Raw genomic sequence first — 12,068 nt, forward strand, 5'->3', positions numbered from 1 at the left:
CTCAGGCATCCCTACATACATATTTTAATCACTTTTTGTATCGTTTACTCAGTTATTTAATACTTGCTATCAATTATTTGTCTCTCTCATTGCAAAAGATAGAAAGAAGAAAAAAATAAGAAGGTCTATAAAAAATAAAAAGCAACAAGGTAAGATTTTAGGTTTATATTTTAGATTTAGCTCCAAAATACTAGGAATGATTTAAATAAAAAGGTAGTAAACCTATTAATCATATTAGTTAAAAGACAAAGATTGTCAAATTAGAGGAAAAAAATCCAAATATAACTTGTAAATAAAGGCCTTAAAAAGATAGGATCTGAAAGAGTGGGAAAAGTTTTATAAATTTTAGGCAAAAGAAAGTTGGTATAACCATGTTCATATTAAAATAAGCCCTAAGGAAAAAGCATATTAGAAATGAAGAGAATTCCTTCATAATTATAAAAGTTTACTCTGTTAGGTACTAACAGTCAATATCAGGAAGGAAAGAGGTAATATCACTACTGTGGTCCAGAGATTGAAGTTAGTTTCACATTAGAAAATCAATTGATAGTTTACCATGTTAATAAATGAAAGGGAAAAAAATCATACAATCATCCCAATAGGTACAAAAAAGGTAATTAATAAAATTCAGCATCCATTTATGATTTTAAAAAGCAATTAACTAGGGATCCCTGGGTGGCGCAGCGGTTTGGCGCCTGCCTTTGGCCCAGGGCGCGATCCTGGAGACCCGGGATCGAATCCCACGTCGGGCTCCCGGTGCATGGAGCCTGCTTCTCCCTCTGCCTGTGTCTCTGCCTCTCTCTCTCTCTCTCTCTCTCTCTCTCTCTCTCTCTGTGTGTGTGTGTGACTATCATAAATAAAATAAAAATAAAAATAAATAAAATAAAAAGCAATTAACTAGGAATAGAGGAAATGTTTTTAATCCAACAAAGTGTATTAGTACACATCATGTTTTGTGATTATATTGAAAAAAAATTTTTTTAATTCAGGAGCAAGAATTATTTCTGTCAGTGTTGTAGTAAGGTTTTGGTTAGCTCAGGTAATATAAGAAAAAAAGATACAAGGATATGAAAGGAAGAAGTAACCTTGTTATTATATATGAATGATATAACTATGTACTTAGAAAATCCAAAGAATCTACAGACAACTTACTAAAACTAAGGGACTTTATTTAATAAGTTTGCTGGACACAAAATCAACATGTAAATATTTTTTATATCATACAAGCAGCAACCATTTAGTGAAAATTTTAAAATAGCCTATTTACAACAGCATTAAAATAATAAGTACCTAATAATCTGACAAAAGTTACGCAAAATGACTACACATAAAATGTATGTACATTTTTAGAGACATGAAGGAGAACTATCCCTATGTTCTCAGATTGGAAAACTCAGTATTTTAAAGATACTACTTCTCAAATTAATTTATAAATTTAGTACAATCAGAATCTCAGTGAGATTCATGTAGAAGTCAAATAGCCAATTCCAAAATGTTTATGGAATTGCAGAGAGCCAAAAATAGCCCAGGCATTTTTGAAGAGCAACATGATGGGGTTTAACTTACTATCCTAAATATCAAAATATCTTATGAAGCTTTAGTAAATAAGACACGGTGCTCTTGGCACAGAGTTAGAGAGGTATACCAGTAGAGTGAGTCAGAGAACACTGAAAAGAAACCATTCACATCTACATGGGATTCACACCATGAGTGTCACTGCAGAAAAGCCAGGAAGAAGCCTTTACAGTTAACAGCTCTGGGAAATTGAGTTTCCATATGGAAAGAAATTGAATTAGACCCATATTTCATGGCACACATAACAATCAGTTTCAGGTAGGTTATAAATGAAAGTATGGAAGACTAGATCACAGAGCTGTTGGAAATCCTATTAAAGAATGCTGGCTGCCAGGGAGCCTGCCGTGCCTGCGGACTGTGGCCCACCCGGCTCCCTCGGCGTGGCATGTTCTTGTGGCTCCTGGTGCGACTGGCGAATGAGAGCCCATCTGAAGCCAAGAAGTCAGTTCCTTCATCTTATCCTGTGCGGCCACCACAGCTGCTAACACACCTGCTTCCAGCCTCAAGGGAGAACTTTTCCTGTGGTTGGGGAAAGCAGCTCTCCTTCTTGGACCTTCGGCTGGGAGGCCTCAGCAGGGCAATGAGAAACCCAGCCTCTCCCAGCACCAAAGATTGCTGTGTGTAAACCCATCCGTTTGAATCTCTCAAGTCTTGTTAAGTCCAATAGAACATTGGTAGCACTTAAAGGAATAAAAGGACTCAGATGTTAGAGCTACCCAAAAGAGAGGGAAAGACTTCTGAATTTGAAGGTATAAAATTCGTGGTTAATTCTAACACCATTCCCGTTGCTGAGAGAATTCATCATTTCTACCTCTCAGACTCTTAAAGCATGCTGCTTGGTATCCAAGTGAAATGCCAGATCCCCTAATTAAACTATTAACATTTAACAAAATGATAAAAATTTACTTTCTGCGTGAGTTCCAGGCACCTACTAAAGTGCCTGTACTTTCAAAAACAGAGGAGGAAAGTGTAATAGTTATTATTGCCACGTTGTGTAAGAGTTCTCATTGATCCACATCTTTAACACTTGGTATTGTTAGACTTCTTAATTTTTGTCAGTCTGAAGGGGATATTCCACGTCTCCAAGAGTGACAGCAGTCACGTTTGACTTTGAGCCATTGGCCGCGATCCCAAAGACTGTCTTTGGACAGAAAGGCAAAGGTGAAGTAGCGGCATACCACTGTTCACTGAATATGAGAGCAGGGTAAGCCTGTTCAAGGGCCCAGAGACCCTGGAAAGTTGTTGGATTCTTTGCGGGCACCTCCTGCAATGGCAGAGGACTGCAGTTATGATGCTGGTGCTTCACATCCTGCTTACCCTGTGTCCTCACCCTGTGTTGATTACAGCGAAATCAGGACCAGAGGGGAAGAAGACTGAATAACAGAAGAGTCCTGGGATTCCAGAGCTGACCTCATTCCTTCTCTGTCCGTGTTTGAATACATGGAGTTGGAATTCATGGTGAAAGTGGTGTCCAGGGAAGATAATTCCTTTAACTGACTTTTCTTGGTTAGTCAGACTTCACTGAGATTCCATAACCTTTATGTGAATCTTGATATATAATCTTTGTGTAAACCCATTGCCAAATAGGCAGCTGGCTCTGACTGGAAGATTCTGGATCATCCCTGATGCTCTGGAGTCCAAAGTCATCTGAATCACAAGTCCCCATGGATGCCTTTATTAAGCACACACAGTCCATCTAGCATCTTCTCTGCTTTGTACTTAAGAAGATGCCAAGGTGGCAGAAACTCCCCTATTCTAACTGAAACCCTACATTCATTCCAAAAGCACGTTATGAGCATTTTGCATGTAAAGTTGCCAAAGCAGCATTTTTAAAAAATCATCAGAAGAGGCTATGGCTCCCTACTCCCAAAGAATGTCTTATTTACCACCAAGACCACAAGGAACAGCACATTCTTACTTATGTGACAGAGGAGGAGACCTAGTAGAAGTCAAATTATTGTGACCAAGGGAGAAACAGCTACAATATCTCGGCTACTGTTGAGAGAAAAGGAAGTCTATAAGAAATGGCTCAGCACTCAGCTGACAGGACCAAGGAAAAACAAAGATGATTAGAAAGAAAAAAGTCCTCCATAGTTTTACCCTCAAGTCCTTGTTCTTTATTAGAGAGACTGTGTATCAGTGAGAATTACAGATCAACTTGAACATTTGGGCAATGCCATCCCTACAGGTTACTACAGAAAAGGATTGTCAACGGTAGAGGATGAGAGTCCACAAAAACCTGTACTGTACTGTCAGTTCTACCAGGAAAACTGCACTCAGTTCCTCCAGAAGGAGGAATATAAATACATAAGGGAAATGGCAAATCACTGGTACCTCAAATCAAAGGAACAGACTCACAGACTCAGTTAAAAGGTAGCTTTACCTAATTTCTAAAGAAACATTTTGAATGAGAAAAGTAGTATCTTCATGATTTGAGGTTGGACAGAAATTTTTCAAACTAGGCACAAAGAATAAGTATAAAAGAAAAGATTTAAATTCGCTTCCATCAAACTTAAGAACTTATGTCCATTAAGAAAAATATCAGAGATGAACAGGCAAGCCAAGGACTGCAACATGACAAAAGACGAGTACCTAGAATTAAAATAAAATAAAATAATAAAATAAAATAAAATAAAATAAAATAAAATAAATAAAAAACTACAAGTCAAGAAAGAAAGTGATAAGCAGCCTAACAGAAAAGCATGCAAGAGACTTGAATAAGCACTTCAAGGGATATAGAAACCATAAACATAAAAGCTGTTCAACCTTGCCGGTCATCAGAGAAACACAAAGCCATAGTGAAATACCGCTATTCATGAGGTTAGTCAAAATTACAAAGTTTGCCATAACCAAATTTAGTGCAGGTATGTAACAGCATGAATTCTCATGTCTGTTGGTATGGGGGGACATTCTTATAGCTACGTTGGGAAGCTATTTGGAATTATCTACTAAAGCTGAACTTTGGGCAGCCCCGGTGGCTCAGCAGTTTAGCACCTGCCTTCAGCCCAGGGCCTGATCCTGGAGACCCAGGATTGAGTCCCACGTCAGGTTCCCTGCATGGAGCCTGCTTCTCCCTCTGCCTATGTCTCTGCTTCTCTCTCTCTCTCTCTGTATCTCTCATTAATAAATAAATTTTCAAAAATAAATAAAGCTGAACTTATACATACCATATGATACAGTATTTCTACTTTGAGCGATACCATCAACAGAAGTACATGCGACCAAGAGGCATGTATAAAAATGTCCATAGTATCAGTAAGATAAATAGCAGTATGTTCATACAGTGGAAAACTACATAACCAAGATAATAAGCTGTTGCTACATATATCAACATGGACTAATCTTATAAACAGTATTGAGTGAAGGAAGTAAAACACAAAAACATACTGTTGATTGCATTTATATAAAATTCATTCACAGAAAAGATTTAACTCTCATATTAAGGAATATGTAATTAGTCTGCTTGAACTGCCATAACAAAATACCATAGACTAAGGGGCTTCAACAACTGACATTTTCTCAGTTCTGGAGGCTGAAAGTCCAAGATCAGCTTGCCCAGATGGTTAGTTTCTGGGGAGGCTTCTTGGCCTTTGGGTGGCTGTCTTCTCCATTGTGTGTTCACCGGACCTCTTTGTGTGTGCTTGGGAAGAGAGAGCCACCTCTTGAGAAGAGATTCATTCTCTGGTGAATCTCCTTGTAAGGATACTAATCCCACCTATTGGAGCCCCACTCTGTGACCTCATTTCTCTCTCCATATAATCACATTGGGAGTTAGGGCTTCAACTTATGATTTCAGGAGAGTCACAATTCAGTCAACTGCAGGACAATAACTATTAATATAAAGCAAGATAAGGAAGTGATTATAGTATTAAGGAATAAGTATTCATGTAAAGCAAAGTAAGGAAGGCAGGATAGGAGTTACCTAAGAGGTGAGCAGAGGTCGGAATTGGGATTGGAAGAACCCCTGCAGGCAGTGTTTTGTTTCTGGATCCAGAACAATAGAAATTATTTTTATCTATGAATTTTTAAAATATTCATATGGTAGCTAATGGTAAATTTAAAATGCTTTAGCAAAGCTCTTTCTTGTGGAGTATTATTAAAATATATTTCCTGATATCCCGATGAATTCAGTTGAAATTATATTTTTGTCCTTGAACATTTTCCCTTATAGGTAGAGATTCCCAGCTTTCCTTGTTTCTAGCCTGCATTTTACTAAGGTTAAATCAGGTGTCAGAAGTATGTTTGAAGTATGATTATCTTTTATTGGTAAGAGTAAGGAATAGAGAAGCTTATCAAGAGTGAACTATCCCCAAATATAATTAACAAAAGAAATGATGACCAGAACCAAAGTTCTTTATGTAGTTCTGATTTCTTCTGGTATCACTAGGCAGTGTGGTGGTATAACTATTAGAATGGAACGAGAATGCCTAATTTTGGTGGTCTTTCAAAAGGATTGTGAATTGCTGTCACAATCAGGAAGTTATCTAGGAATCTGATTTGTTCCTCACCCTGAATATTAACCCCAGTAACTCAAGGGGACATCCTTATGCCTCCCCCAGATTGCTTGTGCACTGAGAAGACAGCTGATGGTAGTTTTTTGCAGCAGATCTTTAGTTGTATTCTGAAGCCCTGTCATTTGTCCTGTACTGTACTATATAGAAGAAACAATAAAACAGTGGGTTATCCCTTAAGAAAACTTCTCATCAAAGTATGTTTTGTATTATAGATAATTCGCTCCTTTCTGCTCTTTCCAACAATTGAGCGAATGTCTGAGTCACCGAATGGCAGGATCGCCACTCCACTCCTGTGCTGGCTTCGATATGCTCTCTATGTTTTTGCCTACCTTCTACTTAAACCATGGCCTGAGAAAATCAAGTCCTTTGTTATCAGAATTGCTCTTCAAATGATGAACCTGCAGAGCGAATTTTCGGTCCTAAACATATTAGAACCATTCTGCCTTGGTAAGCACATTTTAAAAGGTATATGTTTTTTCCATTTCTTTGTGTCTTCCTCAATTTCTTTCATACATGTTCTAAGTTTTCAGAGTACAGATCTCTTACCTCTTTGGCTCAGGGTTTATTCCTAGGTATCTTATAGTTTTTGGTACAATTGTAAATGGGGATAAATTCCTTGATTTCTCTTTCTGCTGCTTCATTATTGGTATATAGAAGTGCAACAGACTTCTGTGCATTGATTTAAAGAATGAAATCTTGCCATTTGCAATGACGTGGATGGAACTAAAATGTATTAAATAAGTCAGTCAGAGAAAGACAAATACCATATGATTTCACTCATATGTGGAATTTAAGAAACGAAACTGATGAACATAGGGGAAGGGAGGGAAGATAAATAGATAAAGAGAGGGAGATAAACCATAAGAGACTCTTAACTTAATTTTTAAAATATTAACTATAGGAAGCAAATTCAGGGTTGCTGGAGGGGAGGTGGGTGAGGGGATGGGGTAACTGGGTGATGGGGCCCTAAGGAAGGCACTTGACATAATGAGCCCTGGGTGTTATATGTACCTGATTAAACACTAAATTCTACCCCTGAAGCTAATAATATGCTATATATTAACTAGCTTGAATTTAAATAAAATTCTAAAAAATACATAAATGAAAGAAATAAAAATTAAATGGATAGGTTTATTCTTGTATCACAATGCAGAATTACCTCAGACAGTGAGTGAATATCGAGCAAGGAATTATTTTTCTCCTAAAAGCTTAAAACTAGACATAAAATAAAAACAGACATAGAGGCTTTCATTTTCATTTTCATCAGGCTTTGATTTAAAAACTTATCCTTCTGATTCTCCACTCTAGCTGCCAGATGGTGGGAGAGAATTCTATATATAGTACATATGGACTCTATAGGAATCCAGAGTACACCTTGTTAGTCCAGTGTAAGAACTTAGGAGAAACCAGCCAAGGAAACCAGGCTCAATACTCCCATAGAGTGAATAAGCAATGCTTTTATTTTCCCTTTTACATGTTTTTGGAGGAGTTTAAATGACAAAAGTAATTAATAACAGTCATTGTACTGATTATATTTTCTGAATGTGCCAGGGAATATTTGCTACTATAGTTTTTGGCTTCAATTTTTGTTTTTAAATGTAAGCTACCTTTAAAAAAATAAAAAATAAATAAATGTAAGCTACCTTTTTAGTTAATACTAATTTATAGACTATTTATCAATTATTTTCATAATAAAATGATCCCTTCTTAATCTATACCTCAAAAGGTTATTGTAAGATGAAACATGATAATATATGCAAAGTGTCTATATAATATTTTATTTATAATAAGCCTCCAGTGAATGATATAACAACAATTGCAGCAGCAGCTAATGGCACCATTCTGGGTATTTACTTGTAGTCCTCAGAACTAATCTGTTTTGGATATTTTACTGTCCTCATTTTACAGGTGAAAATACAGAGATATAAAGAAGTTACATGATTTGCACAGTCATACAACTAGTGGGTAGTGTTCAGACTTTGGCAGTCTACCACTATACTAAAGATTCCTTTTACCATAGCTGCTATTGTCATCTTTTTGCCCCAGTCAGTTATTAAAGGCAGGACTCCCAAAAGTTCATTATCTTTTCTTTATTTGTGGATTTTTGTCTGTTCCATGCTCTCTCCAACCCCCATTCTTTTAGTATACCCTAGCATAGCAATGGAAGAAGAGGAGAAAGGAAGAAAGGAAGCAAGATTCAGGGAAGTTATAAAAATCACAAAAACTGAAGTTGGAGAGGCCCCTTAAAGACCTGATCCAACCCCTTATCCTTCCTTCCTATCAGAGAAAGAGATGGCCTAAGTGAGAAGGGCATTGTCTGCATGTCAGAAACCCTTCTGCTGTCTGGTTCTTGGACATTGATCAGACCAAAAGTTAGACTAGATGATCTCTAAGGGCCAATATACCTTTGGAAATTATTTGAGACCAAATGGAAGTCACTTGAAATTCTGGCAAAAATATAAAAAATTGGGGATCCCTGGGTTGCTCAGTGGTTAGCACCTGCCTTCAGCCCAGGGCATGATCCTGGAGTCCTGGAAATGAATCCCACATCAGGCTCCCCGCATGGAGCCTGCTTCCTCCTCTGCCTGTGTCTCTGCCTCTCTCTCTCTCTGTGTCTCTCATGAATAACTAAATAAAAAATATTTTTTAAAAAATATAAAATTACTCCACATATGCTTCAGTAAATCATTTTATTTCCCTTTACAGTTTTTTTTTCCTTTGGGCATTTTTCTTTTTACCCGATAGAAGGAATTATAAAAAGCATTTTCCAATTAGAGATTCCATTTTCCTACAAAGAATTCTGCTTCCAGAAGGATGGAATGGATGTACTTTTTCCTACTAAGTACCAAAACCCCCTGCATATTCAGTAACATGTAGAAGGGCAAGAGAAAAAAAAAACACACACACAAACACACAAAAAAAGAGAAAAAACACAGAAAACAAACAAACAAACAAAAAAAACAAAAAGCAGAATGAAGAGAAAACAAGTAATAAAATGGCGTACAAGCTCTTCTAACATATCAATAATTACATTACATGGAAATGGTCAAAATACACCAATTAAAAGACAAAGATTGACAGAGTGGATTAAAAACATTACCTAAGTATATGCTGCCTTCAGTTCAAATATAATTATACAGGTAGATTGAAAGTAAAAAAATGGAAAGAGATACATTATGTAAACATTAATCAAGAGGAACCAGGAATGACTGTCTTAAAATCAGATAAAGTAGACTTTAGAGCAAAGAAAATTACAAGGGACAGAGAGGGACACTGCATAATAACAATAAGAAGTTCAGTCTACCAAGAAGATAGAAGACATAGCAATCCTAAACATGTGTACACCAAACAAGAGAGTTGCAAAATATATGAAGCAAGACTGATAGAACTGAAAGAAGTAATGGACAAATCCACAATTATAGTTAGATACTTAAGAACACCTCTCTCAACAGTTGAAGGAACAAGACAGAAAATTAGCAAAGATATAGAAGAAGTGAACCACAGTATCAACCAACAGGACTTAATAGATATTTATAGAACACTTCACTCAAAACATCTGAGTTTCTGATAAGCATTAGATAGGAATGCCTGATTATCAAACTAACTGATTATCAAACTATCTGTGCTTTTCTTATACCTCTTTAGAAATATTTTCTAAAGCCATACCAGGACACAGAGTATACGAAAGTTTTATTTGTTTTTCTATATATGTTTAGTGGCTGTGTAACACATACGAGATATAGTCAAGTGTTTAATGTTTTTAACTAAAAGAGGTAATTATATAAAGATGTTTTCCAGTTTTTCTACAGCAGAGTTCTAAGCACCCTCTTAGAGAAGTGGGCTACATAAGCTGTCCTTGAAGGATAGGAATCTTCCTTTCAGCTATAGTGATTGACCTCCTACTATGTCTTCCAGTGGCCCCAAGTGCAAGCATCAAGAAACAAGATAGTTTGGATGACACTCTACCTTCCCTGGCTCAAGAAAACCAAAGCGTTCTAGCCACATTGCTCCTTCGGGACCCTGGGATTCCTTTTCTGCACAAGCACTGTAGAGTTATACTATGTGCAAATTACACTCTAAAGTAAACTGAGCTATCAGCTACCTTGCTTCATATCTGTTCCAAACATCCAAAGTCCAAACAAACTTTTAGAGCATAGCTTTCCTATTTCTGCCATCCTTGCTTCTCTGATTTTCTTTTGTCTTTGTTCTAGATCTGGCCTTCTGATGTAAGCAGTACTTCAGTGGTCTCTTTTTTTTCCATATTTCCCACTCAGTCTGTATAACCTTGAAGGCAGGCGAGAATTACTTGTCTTTTTTCTTTGGACCCTTGGTTCATTGTCTATTTGTGTCTTAATTAAATCTCCCAGTAGTCATCCTAGGCTGATCCTTAACCAAGCATTTCAACCATCCTAGCAAGCCTCTTGCTACCTTGGGATCCCCTTGGGATCCCCCATCACCCTTGTCTCCTCTTGCAACAAGTACCACAGAAACTGCCTCTGCCCAGGCTTGCCCTGGCTATCCCTTAGGTGATTCCCATCACCTTGCTTACTACAAAAGGAAGATGGTCCCAGCTGAGAGAGACCAATACTCATAAGACCATGGCTTTTGCAGATAATAGTGGCCTCCTCCCAAGCTTGTATCCCATGAATGGTAGAGGTAAATCAGTGTTCAAACCAACCCACTTGAATCGGAAGTATGATTTTTAGGTTACACAAAGAGAGGGCTAATCAAGAGGAAAAAGCGGGGTCCAAGATTATTCTCAGTGGTCTGTAACATCTGTGACATCCCTGCAGACCTGTTTCCCTGGCTTTACTGTCACCCAGACAGTGACCTTTAACATGCCAGCTTGACTTTGAGTAGGCCTTACGGTGTTTGCACATTATGTAATGTCTGTGCTTCAGTAGAAATCTTACAGAAACAAATGGAGGAAGTTTGCTAGTCCAAATAGTGGATAATAAATCCTGCCCTATCTAGATAGACACTGATTTTCTGTATCCTTTAGTTTATACACATATTTTTTTGTTGTAGTAAGGTCCGAAAAATTCAAGGAACCAAAATATTCAAGTATTTCAAATGCTGTTGCCCTTTTGGCAAAGATGGCACTTCCTTTGGGCTGGGAGTCCATGTATTAGCCTTCTTCCCCAGATTGAGTGAGTGAAACAGCAGTTCCTATCTGGCATTCAGAGAGTAGCCCTAATTCAATTAGCATATTTTATAAACTTTACCACAGTGTCCATCAGATCAATTTACATAATTAGATTGTTTTAAATGTTGTTTTTAAAGAAAATATATGGGGTTTTTTACTTTAATTTTAATTCTGGAATGTTTGCTGCTACATATTTTCTTTATAATAGATGTTCTTCTACTTCATAAGGAATAGGCTTTTCACTGAGACAGCTAAATTGGATTTCCTGATCAAAGCTAAAAGCAAATATATTTTAGCTTAGCAGTATCACAGGTCAAGATAATTAACTTTAAAAAATATTCTAGGGTCTTTTCGTTAGTTAGGCCAAATTGATGTTTTAATTCCTTTCAGTTACCTAACTAGAAAAACATAGTGCAGAGACAAAGGGCATTCCTGGTAGGTTATATTACTTTATTGCATACATTCTTGTAAAAAAAAAAAAAAAAAAAAACTTGTGTTATCTTTCCTTTCCTTGATCTGTGTAGAAATAACTATTTTAAACACATACAGTGATATGAAATGAACTCTTCAATGAACTGACACATAACCTTTACTAAAGAATCACACATTTCTTCTCAAAATATTTTTAACTCAATCTCAGAAAAAATTTTTTGAGTAAGACAAAACCAGACTCCCATGCTACCTATTCTCTTATTTATGGTGTAGCTTAGAAAAAATCTGTTGTTAAAAGGCAACTGCAACTTTAATAATTCTTAGAAATCTAGCCTGAAATGCAGCATGACAGAGAAGTTTTGTGTGTGTGTACATGGTCAGTATTAGGATTTAGGATAAAA

The 12,068-nt window shown here is 36.8% G+C and overlaps 1 protein-coding gene and 1 pseudogene across 7 annotated transcripts in view; both read left to right on the top strand.

The window, feature by feature from the left end:
• LDAH (lipid droplet associated hydrolase) overlaps positions 1–12,068 on the top strand; it is a 105,291-nt gene that overhangs the window by 67,336 nt on the left and 25,887 nt on the right. For 6 of the 7 annotated variants that reach the window (XM_077843999.1, XM_077844000.1, XM_077844001.1 and 3 more), the window contains one exon: positions 6,302–6,536. The exons of the other annotated variant lie outside the window; for it this stretch is intronic. In XM_077843999.1, coding sequence (XP_077700125.1) covers positions 6,302–6,536 — 235 coding nt within the window. The remainder of the gene's footprint in view (positions 1–6,301; positions 6,537–12,068) is intronic. 7 annotated transcript variants of the gene reach the window in all.
• LOC144281380 (nuclear pore complex protein Nup88-like) lies at positions 1,961–4,957 on the top strand (annotated as a pseudogene).

Source organism: Canis aureus, chromosome 12, assembly GCF_053574225.1.
Source record: "Canis aureus isolate CA01 chromosome 12, VMU_Caureus_v.1.0, whole genome shotgun sequence".
Lineage (NCBI taxonomy): Eukaryota > Metazoa > Chordata > Mammalia > Carnivora > Canidae > Canis > Canis aureus.